At 35.9% G+C, this 15,987-nt stretch overlaps 1 protein-coding gene across 20 annotated transcripts in view; it reads right to left on the bottom strand.

The window, feature by feature from the left end:
• Positions 1 to 15,987, bottom strand: part of NFIB (nuclear factor I B) — a 443,164-nt gene that overhangs the window by 83,923 nt on the left and 343,254 nt on the right. For 19 of the 20 annotated variants that reach the window (XM_032300179.1, XM_032300186.1, XM_032300181.1 and 16 more), the window contains one exon: positions 12,959 to 13,012. In XM_032300179.1, coding sequence (XP_032156070.1) covers positions 12,959 to 13,012 — 54 coding nt within the window. Of the gene's footprint in view, positions 1 to 12,958; positions 13,013 to 13,889; positions 15,101 to 15,987 lie in introns of those variants that run through there. The other variant, XM_032300199.1, reaches the window with a different exon arrangement.

The following is a 15,987-nucleotide window of genomic DNA, read 5'->3' as shown; positions in this document are numbered from 1 at the left end:
TATTCTCATGATTAGTCTATATCTATACTTTTATTCATATATTTATGGCTACACTTTCCTGTTCTTAATTTTTTATTGAATCATCACATTGCCAGCCAAAATAGATTTTCAAGTAAAATTTTTACCAATAAAATGAGGAACTCTATTTTTTGACACTGTGAGTAATAAAGAATATATTTCCATTGCCTTTTACTGAAGGTGAAACTCCTTGAATTAGAAAAAAAATTTTTTTATCACAATTTCTAGTATTCTCCCACTGTCTCCTGGTATTTAATGTTGATAAAAGGAAATACAGAGGTAACTTGTTTTTCATCCAGGACATTTCAAAATTTTCTTCATCCATGAAATATAAAAATTTCAACAGGATATATTTAGATACAAGCTTCTTCATTATGTGGTTGGAATAGAATTTGTCCTTTTGATCAGCATAAATAATTCTCAGCTTATCAAAATTTACTTCGTCTTTGATCCTACATTCTCTGATTTCTCCACAAAACACCTGAATAAACCTTGAATTTTCTATTCTCCATCAACAACCCTTTCCTCATCATCTTAATCTGTGTTCCCTCTGCATGTGGAGTAAATATCTTGTCATTGTCCTCTATATCAATGCTTATTTCCACAGTATCAGTGCTGTTTCTTACTCCTCTGACGCAATTTTAACGCTATGAAAGCAATTTAGTTTGTCTTGATATTCTTTCTCATCTCACATGGTACCATATTCATTGAGGCTATTCCTTTGTAGGTTCACTTTTCATATAAGTCTCCTGAGTAAACAAATTGTTTCCTCTGAAATTTTTTTCTAGTTCTTTATTTTCAAAGATATGCCCTTGTGGATCTTGATCATATTCCATTTCCCTTGTTCCTCCATATTTTCTCACCAAGGGCATATTGTTGTGTGTGTGTGTGGGGGGGGGTTTCCTCCTTTTTAAAAACCATATTCAGTAATATAAACTAATTAGAAGTGATGGAAAACAGATCAGTAAGTCATCTGAAAATGAGGGTAGAGGAAAGAATGAATTCCAAAGCAATCAGAGGAAACATTTAGGATTAGCGGAAATGTCAACATCCTTGATTGTGGTGCTGATTTCATGAGTATATACATATGTCAAAACTGGCTGGGTGTGGTGGCTCACACCTGTAATCCCAGCACTCTGGGAGGTCGAGGCACGTGGATCACGTGAGTCCAGGAGTTTGAGACCAGCCTAGGCAACATGGCAAAACCTCATGTCTACTAAAAAAAAATTAGCCGGGCATGGTGGTGTGCGCCTGTAGCCCCAGCTGAAACTCCTGTTCAGGAGACTGAGGCATAAAAATTGCTTGAACCCAGGAGGCAGAGGTTGCAGTGAGCTGAGATAGCACCCCTGAACTCCAGACTGGGCAACAGAGTGAGATGCTGTCTCAAAAAAACAAAACAAACAAGCACATATATCAAAACTTATCTAGCTGTATACTATATATATGCAATTTATTATATGCTATTATACCTCAATAAAGTTAGCAAGTGACCTACAAACAGTGGTTTCCAAATTTTCAAAAAGTGCTATTTCCACAGCACAAAAAGAATCACAAGTGAATCAGAAACATTCAGTGTAATCAGGAAAATTTTTGAAGGTATGAATTATAAAAATCATGTATTTTTTACGACTTCTAGAAAGCTATCTTACCCAGTTCCTCATTCATGGTCATGTGAACGCTAACAACACTATAGTATATTCCCTAGTAAACAAAAGCACAAAAGCAGCAAACAGAACTTCTCTACAATTTGTAAAACTAGGAGAAGAGAAACTCTATCCATCTGAGACTAGTATTCTGAATCAGCAATTATATTGGAGTGCTACAATTCTCAGTCAGATACCTCTCTACGAAATTCATCATCAGTATGCGACATAAGATGAGGAGTTCAGAAAAATCCTCTAAATAGTCATGTCTAGGATGTTGTCTACCTACAGAACATAAGAGGATCACCGTAAGTATCTCCACAAAAGCACCTGCTTTTTCTGGGCCTAGGTCAGGTTCTGAGTATGGGAATTATCCCACACACTGTAAGAACAGGTTATTTATTAGTCTATTGTTAGTTTAAGCCTCTGTTTCATAAATCTTGGACACTGTCTATAGCTAGACATTGCCTTGGATGACAGGTATACAAAAAAGAAGAATGCAATACACACTCAAAGGTGCTCAGAATTCATTAAGGGGAGTAGATATTAAAATAGAGATAAAATAGTACACTAAATGCTAGTATCGTAAAACAGCACTGCAGAGAGACTCTGAAGACGTCTCACTGAGGAGGTTGCAAGGGGGTACAAGCATTCTAGGCAGAGAAACAACATGAGCAAAGACACAAGGAAGAGGCACATGGCTGAGGCTAAGGCTAAAGGCATGGTACATGTGTGCAGTGGACAAATCATGAGGGTCATATTGTATGTCAGGCTAATGAGCTAGGCTTAGCCTAGAGTGGAGACCTTGGACGCATATAAGGAGTTGAATGAAATAATCAGATTTGCACATTATGGACATCACTATAGACCTGTAATGGATATATCAGAGGGATTAAGACATGAGGCAAAATACCAGCTACAGAGATTAGGAAATGATTAAAATGATCTAAGTGAACTACTTAAAGAGGCAGAGTGTAAATATTTTTTAAGAGTTCTTAAGATTCAGCACCAATTATCTTCTTTTTAAAACATTTTGCCCTTCTCATCAGCAGGCTGAGCCTTTGTATTCATTCCTCCGTTCCTTCTACATGCTTTCTCCCAAAAACTCACAGGTACTCCCTTCTTCACCTATCAACATTATATAAGGTAACATCATTCATGTGGGCTATTTTTGGATATCAACTTGGACACAGTAAGCATAAAATAGCAGAATAGTTTATCATGTGCCAACAGAAATTATCATCTTCTAATCCTACCTTACTTATTTAGAAAATACTGTTCTGCTTAGAAAATACTTCAGTTCAGAAAATGACAGCAGTACAAAATACCAAATTTAAAAATGAAAAATCCATTGCATTGAAAATATTGCTGCAAAATAAACAATGCAGCCAGCATCTTACCATTCATCATGTCACTGTTTGTTTCATGTCATTAGCAAGTGGAAGTGACAATTTTAATGATGATAAGATCAAATCTGAAAGTCAAGGTTTCCTGTCTTCTTCCTGCTGAATACTGTAAGAAGATACGTGCAAGATAATATCTCAGGAAAAACAGGAGTTTGGCCCTAGTTTTATTATATAAAATAAAATGAAAGAGGCCAAGGTCCCTGAAGAGCAGAATGTAAATCAAAAGACCCCAAAAAGACTTGTAACAACTTTGAAAACCAAAACCTGACTATTGTTTCTTAAATTCTTCTATGATTAATGACATTATCAGGCAAAAGTTAGTAAGAGTCAGCTGGGCGTGGTGGCTTATGCCTGTAATCCTAGCACTTCAGGAGGCCAAGGCAGGTGGATCATATGAGGTCAGGAGTTGAAGACAAGCCTGGCCAACATGGAAAAGCCCCGTCTCTTCTAAAAATACAAAAACTAGCCGGGAATGGCCCATGCCTGTAGTTCCAGCTACTTGGAAGGCTGGGGCAGGAGAACTGGTTGAAACTGGAAGGCAAAGGATCCCAGTAAACGGAGATCGCACCACTGTACTTCAGACTGGGCAACAGAGCAAGACTCTGTCTCAAAAAAAAACAGTCAAAGTAACACAAAAAAGTACTTGCTTAAATTATTTGTTACCTAGATATGCTTCCATAGTCACAGAGAAGGAAAGAAAAAATGAGACTTTAGTAGGAGATTTGCCCAAGATCTTTAAATCACGTCCTTTAATCCTATGAGGTAGAAAAAAAAATTAAAACTCAGGTAGTTACATATCTACTTAATATTTTGTTGTTTGCAATAAATTACTATAGAATTGCTCCCTCTTTTTAAACATTATGCTTAAATACGCAAGTGGGAGTTCCCTTTGTGCCTGGACGGTTTAGTCCAGCAAGCTTAACTGCTGCAAAATTCAGTGATTTTAACAAGCCTAGAGCAAGTCCACTATATTTGTGATAGAAAACAATTCCAGCTTTCCATCTGTGAGACAGAAAATGCTTTGCATTATTAAATTGTAGCTGTATGCAGCAAAAGCAGATATTGTAAATATGGAGAAGGAAAGAATGTAAATTGAAAGGAAACTTTAGATGCAGGAGGCCACTGTAAAAGGAACATGAGGCCAGGCATGGTGGCTCATGCCTGTAATCCCAACACACTGGGAGGCTAAGGTGGGAGGAGTGCTTCAGCCCAGGAGCTAGAGACAAGCCTAGGCAACATAGCAAGGCTCTGTCTCTGCAAAAAATTTAAAAATTAGCTGGGCATGGTGGCACATGCCTGTTGTCCCAGCTACTTGGGAGGCTTGAGGTGGGAAGATTGATTGAACCCAGGAGGTAGGCTGCAATGACCTGTGACCACTGCACTCTACCCTGGGCTACAGGGCGAGATCCCCATCTTGGGGTGGGGGGAAGTTACATGAGATACTTGGGTAAAAGCCATCACTAAAATACTGCCCAGAGCAGCAGGTACAGTCACAACCTCACCTAGGAGAATTTATAACTGAGACCTATGAATTTCACATGAGGAGTCTAACTCTCCCCAAGGGGAAACTAGACATTCAACTAAGAAAAATATACATTATAGCTATTGCTATATTGCCTTTAAAATTTAGTAAATTACAACCTATTTATGTGCACGCCCTCTTGGAAATTTTCTAGAACTAGGTGCAGTATTAATTAAGTCCCTACATCAATAGATTAAAATTTTACTTGGACTCTATTTTACCTTATGACACCATTTCAGATAACACAAGAGCTTAAAATACAGTTATAAAGTTAAGAAAAGTTTGAACTAACTGTAGCCCATGAACTAGTCCTTTCTCCGACAGCACTGTGAAAGGAGAGTATGTACTGTGTTTAAATTAACTCTTCTCCCCATTCTTTCTTTCTCTGATCTGTATATGAATTCAATTCGTGAAACACAAATTTGGCTTGCTGAAATACCCCTGATGAGTCACTACTTATAAACTTATATTCTATGTCATGGCTTTAAATGCTGCTCAACATCAGACACCAAGTTCTCTTCCTTTCCTTTTCTTCCATGTGAAATGATCTTTCCTCTGCTAGGACTACATACACCCTACAACCTCTTGTTCATCCTTTATATTCAAACTATTCCATGCATCTTATCATATTCTCTAGGAAGGGGTAGACATCTCCGAACTCCACTATGATTGCTGCTTTAAATATAAACCTGTGTGCATACATCTCTCTCCCAGTAGGCATTTACATTTTTTAAAAGTTTTTCCTCAATTTCAGGCAAGAAATAGTGTTTAGAGGTCCAATAAGGGTAAGGGGAACTGAGAGGTGAAAGTAAATTCAAGAGACCTTTTAAAGTAGAATATGAAGAATACGTGGAGGATAAGGAAGAAAAAGGGTTCCGGGGAAAGAAGTCGTGAGCAACTCTCATCAAGGGTGTCTGGGTAGGAGTCTGGTGACTCCAGGATATCTTAAAAAGGGAAAAAGCAAAAACAAAGAAAACAAAGAAACCCAAGTCTAATAAAAGAAAATAAACGTAATTTTGGAAATGTTAAATTTGAGTGAACCATGAGACCTCTAGGAAAACATGTCTGAAAAGTAGTTGGCCACATAGGTCTAAATCATTAGCAGAGAGATCTGTTTCAAAGGTATACATCTAGGGGGAAAATATTATGTACTTAAAAAATCGCAAGGTACTGAAAACACATAGAGAATTAAAGACAAAAATCTGATTAAGAAGACAGAAGAAGTCACCAAACGCAATTTTTAAAAATAGGAAGGTTCCTGGATTACCAGGAGAGGTCTTGTTTTCAAAAGCATGGGAAAAGTTTTAAACAGAGCATGGCCAACTAAATCAAATAAACAGGAATATGGAAGCAAGAACAGAATGGAAAGAAGCCGCTGGTCATGGATTTAATGAGAATCATTTCAGTGAGGACGGAAGCTCAAGAGGAATCAAGGGGAAATCAAGATGAGATTTTTGACATCCTTCATGTCATGTTATGAAAAAGAAGGAGAGATGAGACACTTGGTTGAAGGGGTTTGTCTGAATGAGGAGCGAAAGATGTATTTTTTTTAAATAAGAAATAAGTTGGCAGGTAAGAGTCAATGAAATAAGAGAGGCAGAGTAAGAGGGCTAGGAAAAATGAAGAACAGACAGAAGTTTCAATAGACACAGAAAATTGATGGCTTCATAAAGTAGGAACACCATGGAAAGGAAAGGGTGAAAAAATATTTATACAATATTAATACAAGCTTCTACAAGATAAATTCTTGCTAGGAAAAAAGTAATCTCCAAAGATACATTTGTACCCTTTCTCATGTCAATACTGAAAACTCTGTATCAAAAGTCACTCCACCTTTCCTTTCATGCCAAAAGGCTTACAACAAAATTTGCTTTCTAAAAATTACAATTCTATTTCATCATGAAACTTAAAAGCATCTGTTTCTTTTGCCTCCTTTATAAAATCTCTAACATTCTATTCTTATGCATCTTCTGTAACTTGGCTATGTCATCTTAAGCCTGTAGAGAAGAGCAGTATAAAAATTCAACACATTTCTATTTGGTTCCACATCACATGATACTTTGTGCTGGAAGCATTGTTAATCAGACCAGGCAGAAGAAGAGGAGGTGGAATGAAGAAACCCCTCACTTTTATCAAGCACCTGCTATCTGTCAGGTGTGCTCCCCTATCTGATCCTCACAACTGGCATGAACATAATTGATTGCACACAGCAGTTAGCTAACTTGATCATTCTCCTGATGATCCATACAATCATTCAAGGGAAAATTTTAATTCCAAAGTTCATGCTCTTTTCACTCTGCCACGCCACCTATAATGGTGGGAAACAGTGTTTCATGACTTTGAATTCCTACAACATCTGTGCTAGAACACTAATATTTAATCTTTATTTTAAATATAAATACATATGTAATATATACTTTATATTATACATTCATCTATCTATATATATATATTATTTTGTATATTTTATGAACAAAAAAGTTTGGGAAAAGCAAGGTTCATGTGTAACTCACATTTTTATCTTCCCCAGTATCTAGACGAATGTGATGCATACAATAGATGATCAATAAATATCTGTTGGCTGAAAACTCTACCTAGAGACAGCTCTTTCTGAATTATTGTTTATGGTTCTTGGTGTAAAATGTGTGTATTCCCAACTATCCAAGGGCAAATGGCTGTCTCTGCTTCTAATGTTGAGTTGACTCAAATGTAATATTTAATTGTTAACTCAGCAAATCAGTAGGCAATTAATATTATTTGTTGTCTGATAGAGTAAGTGACTGGGGAAACATAGAAAAATCTCCTTCTCTCAGGATCTTACAAGATATTCCTAAATTGTCCCCTTTTTTTCTCTCTTTCACATTAAGTATTACAAATAATCAGGCTAGAAGCACTGTGGAGGCTGGGCATGGTGCCAACTGCTATATAGATCAACCTTTCAGGAGTGGGCCATATACAAGTACCCATAATGTACCTTGTAAAATCATGTAGCTGAGGGCTATATGCTCTTCTGGCTTTTTAAAGAATAATTTGTGAAAGAAGCACTTCCCTCATCCTCTCTTCCTTTACTCTGAATCCTATTCTAAACAAGAACTTTACTGGAGGTGATGTCTCCAAACAAGTTAGAGCACAAAGAAGAAAAATGTTTCTGAAACAAAATATGTTAAGAAAAAGTCCTTTGATTTTTAGCACTGACTCATACAGATCTTATTCTCAAATTACTTAAAGGCTTTACCTACAATGTTAGGTCTTACCCAATGTTAACCAGTCTTTTCAGTGTCTTTCCGTATATATTTTTAGGAATAGAGAGCCTCTTTATAGTCGAATGCATATTGTCTAGTGCCAAAGTTTTAAATTACCGTTTAAGTATAATGAAATACTGTAGTACGTTTTTCTCCATTAAAAACATCTTGATTCTAATGGACAGAATAAATGAGGACATGACGAGGAATAGACATGAATTTACGAAGAAGTGAATGAGAGGTCAGCTGTGGTAGCTCATGCCTATAATCCCAGCACTTTGGGAGGCCAAGACAGGTGGATCACCTGAGGTTGGGAGTTCGAGACCAGCCTGGCCAACATGGGGAAACTCCGTCTTTATTAAACATACAAAAATTAGCTGGGTGTGGTGGCGCATGCCTGTAATTCCAGCTACTTGGGAGGCTGAGACAGAATTGCTTGAACCCAGGAGGCAGAGGTTGCAGTGAGCCAAGATCGTGCCACTGCACTTCAGTCTGGGCAACAAAGTGACACTCCAGCTCAAAAAAAAAAAAAAAAAAGTGAATGAACTATTATTTGAAAAAGCAAGAGTAAATTTTCTCTTTTCTTTGACTTTGAACACCATATTCTAAGATAAAACGTGGTATGAGGTCCTCAAGGTCCTATACAAATTTATCTGCCTTTATATACAGATTTCAAAGTACTAAGTTTGTCCTAAATTCTTAAGATTTGAAAAAACAAAGTGAAAAATCAAGCAAATATCAGCTCTAGTGATCCCAACAGATGAAAACAAATACTGCAGATTTTGAACTCGTTTTCTTAATAATTATTTGGTTGGTTTCTATTAGTTTTATGACAACCCTCTGTTGGCTTCAATTTCAGTATCTATAAAATAACATTGGAGACAGAGCTATCTCAAACTTTTTATGACTTAAAGAATTTCTTAAGTGCAAGATAAGCACATAGCTATCGTTAACAGATAAGCCTGGTTTGATTTACTCAATTATTTATTTAGTGTCATCCTTGTTCCAGAGAGGATATGAGGTGACTTATTTGAGGTACAGCCAATATATATAATCCTATTGGTTCCCAGAGGTGTTGCCACACTACATGCATAAATCACCAAGCAAAATAGCACAAGCACATATAAAACCTGCAACAGAGGAAAGTAGCATGTTAAGTCCATGTTATTCCAGGTAAGAAAGTTCTGATTAATGATACTAGAAATGCCCCAAAAGTTTTTATCACAAAATTAGCAAAAACTGCCCTAGGACTTCACATTTCTTTGTCATATTATCAGCCTAGAGTTCCCCACAAAACTACAACCTTCCTGAATTCCAAAATGAGACATTAGTTTGGAACTGACTTAGAAGCAAAAATCTGAATTCTAGATTGCCATGTTTTCCTTGGATATTCCCCATTCTGGCATTAGGAAAGTGATTGAGATCGGGAAATCATAAAGATCACAGCCCAAGGAATGTAGACACACAAAATAACAAAGCAAGTCAAAGCTAATTTCAAAACACTGCAATCCAATCAATCACACATTTCCTAAAAGTAGTAGTGGAGTTTTTAATTATTAAAGGTAAAAAACAGATCCATGTCTAAGTCCCAAAATTAATGCTTTATCCTCATTTGGTCCACAACAGTTGTTTGCTACAGTGGAGAGAGGACACTTTCAGTTCTGTTGCACAGGAGGGATTAACTTGTTATAAAAACAAAAGAAGTAATTGAATATAAATATGTAACTTCTGACTCTATCATCAATAAGGCAAGTGTATACCCCTAGAAAAATGAAGTGCTTAGTGCTTCTCAGCCAAAATTACAATGCCACGTCCTTGGGTGCTATCTGACGTTAGAGCACCTTCATTCTGAAAAGATTATGGTGGCCATCCCTACCATGTAGCAAAGAATGCAAACAAAATATTAAGTCACAAATAGTTTAAAGAAATACCGTAAAGACGATTTAAAAGCTCTATAAAAATGACAAAAACTACTTAAATGTTTTCTAAAATAATATCAAACATCCTCCTTTTGAAAATCTGTTGCTTTTATTGCTTGTGCTTAAATACTAATTCCAATAGAGAAACTCAAATTAAGAACTACAGGTCTATTTGTAGATGTCCATACTACAGTTTGAAGAGCTTTAGGGTCACCCTTCAGAAGTTCTAAATCAGCAAGGAAGTAGTCTCAAAGTCAGATAGTCAAGTCTGATGCTGGAGAAAAGCCAAGCCAGAGGGAGTGTTAAGTTTGTGGGTAGGCATATGCATCTGTACTAACAGGACGACTGGATGGGATTCCACCTTCATGTCAACAGTGGGAAACAGATTTCAAAGAGCCTGTATCTCCAAAAGGGCTTGAATTTTTGCCATCTCTTCCCAAGCTGTTGGGAAATAAACACAGGAATAGATGGTAGCAATTTCCATGGGTTGCACATCTCCCAGTAGAAAACGACCAGTGATAAGAAAGTGCTGGCAATCAAGGTGATTTTTTCCAAATGCTTAGCTTGCCTTTGGTATAACAATTCAAGCAGAAAAGTGATTTGCTTGTTTCATTGCTTGTGGCGGTAAATTCAATTTTTTCATATATGGATTGTGCCTTCTTAGGATACTGAATCTCAATTTTGGAGATTTCACATTTCGGCCAAGGTCAGAATATAGAAACTAAAAGAGCTTCCTAAAGATAAATTATGTCCAAAATACCAAAGACACTTATAAAATAAGCCTTTAATAGAAAGCATAATTTATTCCAATTGACTACAATATAAAAAACTTATTAAGTTTCAATTGTTCACATTTAAAATTGGAAAACATTTTATATTCTAAGTTTTAAATTTATTTCAAAGTATTACAAAACAAACTCTTAAGTTCATAAAAAATTCTTTAATAATCTCTATGGTTAAGTCCAAAATAGAATTCCTTAATAAACTTTATGGTTCAGTTCATAGTATAATAATACACAAAGCATATTAAAATGAATATTTTACATTCTGGATAATCAAATATAATTCTAATTATATTCCCTTTAAGTTGGGTATTATGTGTATTTTATTGCATTCTGGATCTAAAAACTAGAATCAATATACGATTTACATATGTACAATTTTCAACTAATTGTAAAATGTATTTATCTGTAGCAACCCAGTTTCAGGACAGAGTCTCAGAAAGGTTTGAGTTCCGGGGAAAATTTTACAGGGAAAAAAAATGAGAGGTTTTCTACCTTGATTGTTTCTATTTGCCATGTTATATGCAAACAGAGAAGTAAAGAGATGCTACACTGAATGTAGCAAAAAGGAAATTTTAACCAACTTCTTGACAAATATTGAAAAATCAAATTCTGATGTTACATAACTATTCAAGGATTATTTATTCAGCTCAAGTAGAGAACAGTTTTATGTGAGTATAATTCCTTCTGTACAAGTTCAGAAATGTACTTCAAACAATAACTGCTATATTAGTTTCAAATCAAGCTTTCATTCAAATAAAAAAAAGCATATCTTTTGTTTAGTCCGACTTATAATAGCTATCAACTATTTTTCTACCTAAGGTTCTCCTCCTGTCCCACTTCATTCCTTATAAGGTGAGTAAGGAAACTTTTTTAAAATGTTTGGGTAAGATTCATTTTGGCTATCACGCAACACAGAGAAAATATCAGTTAATTAAAAAGAAAAAAGTCTTTGTAAAGTTAAAAGACGCTATACGTTAATGAAATATTCGGAACTCCAGAAAATTTCTGATGAAATTTACATATTCTAAATAGTCTTTTTGGAAAGATAACTAAAATAGTATCAATCCTCCATTCACACACAACAAAATAAAATAAATTTAAATGAGATTATGTTTTAAATTATTCAGTTTTTTAATGTTTTGCTCTCAATGTATAATATTTAAATGATTTATGAAGAAAATGAAAAATCAACTTAGTATATACATTTTTAAACTTGTGTTTAATCAGAGCTTTTTATTTTTGAAGTATATACTACTTTTGACAATAATATGTTTTTATACAATACAGAAAAAATAAGTATTTGGAAAAACATGCTTTTTAAAAAATAGAACAAAATTAGACAGGACTCAGAAAAATACAGTCTGTTTTGATTTTGCATTTTTACTTGTATACCTACTTGCTGTATCTTTCTAAAATCATTTTAAGACAAAATTGGCCTGATATACTTTCTTGCAATTTTGGGGTTCTTCTGGTATTTCAGCCTCACATTAACAAAGCACTACTTCAAGAAAGTTCAAACAATGGAAGACCTAAAAACTAAGTCTACCTGAGGAAAGTTTTTGTACTACCTCCTGTAATCTTTTTGGTTTATTTTCAATGAAAAGACAGATGAGATTGTTTGGGAGGTGGAGGGCATGTGTAGCTGGTTCAGGGTTTTTGTGTTTGGTTTTCTTTTTGTTAGTTTATTCTTAGAACACTCTTTTACTAAAGTCGCCAATATAATTCACATTTTTCTAATAATGAAAAACTCCTTGTGCTAGTTTTATCTCATGAGAAAAACCACTGCTCCTAAATCAAAAGCAAAATGCTATATGTTCAGAGCTATATGAAGACAGCCAAGTTATAAAAGCCCATTTTCAGATCTGGAACAACTTCTGAAAACAAAGGGGGTATTTGGGATACTTTATACTAAAGAAAAAAAATAACCTACTTTCATTATTTCCTGATTCTGGAGATCCAATAAAAACCTTATGGAATAGAAAGTCTTGCAAAAATCCTTCAGTGAAAACAGAACCAACCACTCCCACCCCCAACAACTCCCTTTTAAAGTAATAAGAGTTGATAAACTATAATTAGAATATGAAAATTTTTACATTTTCTTATGAGTCGTATAAGAAAGATTAAAAGGTTCATTGGCTTTTCAAACAGCAATTATCTTAGCACCTAAAAGATACACAACCGAAATATATGCATAAGAAACACCAACAAAAATTAAAACATTGGTGATTAGGTAAATACTGATGATGTCAATATAAAAGTATTTGCCACTGCAAAGGGCCTGAGCACAATCACATCTTGTCCCGATCATACCTGCCTGCCAGAACAAAATAGGCGGCTGACCAATTATGGGGTGTTTATCTATACAGTGGTACCTTTGTTCTCCAACAATGTCAGATTGCAAATGTCCTGGAACACATATTTACCTGGAGGATTCTTGGCAGGATCATTGTGGCTTGGACTTCCTGATTGTCCAGAATCTGTAAAGAAATCACAGAAAATGTTTTCTTTTTAATTTGTTTTGAAAGAATTTCACAATCCTCAAACAACTTGAAAAAAAAAAATTAAGGTATATAAATGAAGTTGAGTGCTTAAATACAATATACTTTCCCAAGCCTTTTGATAGAAACATTTTAGTCATCAAAGTAAATGAAAGTGTATACATATTTCTATGTCAAAATAAAAACACAAGTATTGATCTACAAATTTCTTGGGCTAGGGCAAGGTTTTTCTGAAGCAAAAGATCTGGCTACAAAGCCACTGAAGATGGTTTGAAGGTTAGGCAAATACTGAGGCCTGTCAGTAGCAATATGAAATAAAGCAGATATATTCTCTTAAAAACGCAATCTGAGTGTAATTAAACATGCATTTAAAAGCCTGAAAGTATGTTTTTATTCAATGATTAAAATACACAGAAATGAGAGTCCGCTCTTCCAGGATTTCACACATAAGTACAAATACCCACTCCAATAATCCCCCAACCTACTGGATCCAGGCCCAGATCTGCCTACATCCCATAATAGCAATCGATTTGCAAACACCAAGGAAAGCATAAATTACTAGGTAGAAACCAACATGGCTTTGTGGAGAGCAAATGGTTGGATCAATTTAATTTCCATCCGTGGCAGATGGACAGACTTTGCAGATAAGGAGGAAGAGATCAATGTTATATATCTGAATTTCCTACCCCACATTATTCCTCATCAATGCTAAAGAAAGAAACGTGGAAGATACATGACTGTTAGGCAACATGCCTTTCCGGACTGATCTGACACTGTTGTGTTTTGCTCACTCCTCTGCCCTCTTGTCCCCTCTGCATTTATCTGTGTCATTTGCCCCATGTTATTATACACTTACTTGCAAGTTGCTTTGTAATCTTCTTTTATTGGTTCTAGCATTTAAGTTTTGTCTCCCCAACTAAATTGCATGCTCCTAAGCAGAGGCAGAGATTCTGTCTACTTCTTTTGTGTCTTCCTCAGTGTGCTGTTCATGGCTGTGAATGCACTAGGCTTGCAGTAAACGCGGGAGGAATGGATGGCTCGGCTCCAGCAGCCTCTGCTTGCCTACAAAAGGCAATTTTGAACTTGATAATGAATTTCAACAAAATTTCATAGGTGGGGCACAGATGACGGCTCTGTCATGGACTGCCATATACTGACAAGTCTCTTCCCCAAAACCTTGCCATTATACTTGAGCCAGGAAAGTGACTTGGCTAAGCATGAAAATCATATGCTGGTTTTTTTCATCAGGGTTATTCTGTCCTTCCAGGTAAGTGATTAACATACCGAAATTGCTGCTTCTACTATTAAATGCAAGAACATCCTGTTAGTTTCTTCTCATATAAAACCTGGTTATTTATTTCTGCCCTTTGCCTCATGCCTGTTAGCTTAGATTTAATGCTGAGATCAGAATTTTACCCCTTCATCCCATTTCCTTAATTGTCTTTTTGGTTTTATTCTAGAAAAGATTTCATGAAATCTTAGCAAATATATTTAGTGATTCTCACATTTTCCTCCAATTGTTTCCTGATTTTTCAAAATGAAAGTAAAGAAACTAGAAACGACCACTCTTCATCTGGCTCGAGTCTTCTGAAGGCAGCCAGAGAGCTGAGAACGCTCTAAAAATCTCCCTCATCTCCCATGAAGTCTTCTATTTAACTTTTTCTGAAATCAAGGCAAGACTCCATGACTTATAACTTAGGAAATCAATCTTCTTCGTTCGACATTCCTATAAAAAACGGTGCAATATGGGCCACTTACCAGGCCTGGAGTATGATAGCTACATAAAAATGATAAATCATAACTTTTTGCTATAGCATCAGTTCTTTTTTTTTGCCTTGAGTTCTTCTGACAAATATCTCTCAGCATTGATACTACATTCCAGTTTAATTTCTCAAGCAATTCCAACATTTTTTAGGAATTCCTACTTATGTATAATACACCCAGTGACCAGAAACTCCCTTTGTTTAATTTTCCCTCTAAAGCTATCTCACTGTTTTGAAGGTCTAGACATGCACCCCTCAAGGTAGCTAATGCCAAGCTTGTGATGACACCTGAGATAGCTTCATTTCAAGAGTTGTAGATTCTCTGGCATAAGCCTTAGCATGTTTAGTTACAGCAACTTCAAAACTGTGCCACAAAACTCTTTTCCATCGTCTGCTGCTAAAATTTGGGTCCAGCAGGAAAAGAATGAAGGTCTCTTCCATTCGTAAGAAAATACTCAGCTAGAACAATGGCATCCCCTGTTACCACAACATCCCACTTAGGAAACTCTATTCTTTTCTGCTATAAATTACTTTTTCTTCTCATTTCCAACGATTGCAGACCAACTTCTTCAATTGAAAAAACTGAACTTACTAAGAAAACCACAAGCATTTGAGGAAACTCTGAAGTAGACCCTAAATTGGAGGCACACATTTGCTTTTTGTAACAATTCCACTTTCTAAAATGATCTGGTGTTTGCTGGCACACAATGACAGACTTTCCTTCATATACCAAAGCCCGTGCCCTCTCATGAAATAAAACAGTGTATACTATGTCCCAGAAACACAGGAGAGAGCCCTCTCAGTGGGCAAGTGATACAGCATTTATTTTCAGACTGTAAATTCTAACACTATAATCTACTTTTAACTCTTATGTCACCGTATATCGGTCACTTAATTCCAACTGCTGGAAAAGGAAGTAACCAGGGAGTCGTGGTTGGCAGAGAAACCAAAAATGAACTGTTATTGTGGTTGACTTCAGAGAAGGAATTATTCAGACCACATCTAAACCCCTTCCAATTCACCACCTAGGTCAAATTACTCTATACCCAAAGGTTTTATTTAACCACTTCCATCACTTTACTCAATATCCCCCACCTCTCGCTTTCTCTCTCTCTCTCTCTCTCTCTCTCTCTCTCTCTCTCTCTCTCTCTCTCTGTGTGTGTGTGTGTGTGTGTGTGTGTGTGTGTTTTT

This window comes from Sapajus apella, unplaced genomic scaffold (assembly GCF_009761245.1).
Source record: "Sapajus apella isolate SASKATOON/1434 unplaced genomic scaffold, GSC_monkey_1.0 scaffold42, whole genome shotgun sequence".
Taxonomy (NCBI): domain Eukaryota; kingdom Metazoa; phylum Chordata; class Mammalia; order Primates; family Cebidae; genus Sapajus; species Sapajus apella.
The sequence above is the reverse complement of the archived record's forward strand: the minus strand, read 5'-3'. Positions and strand labels throughout refer to the sequence as shown.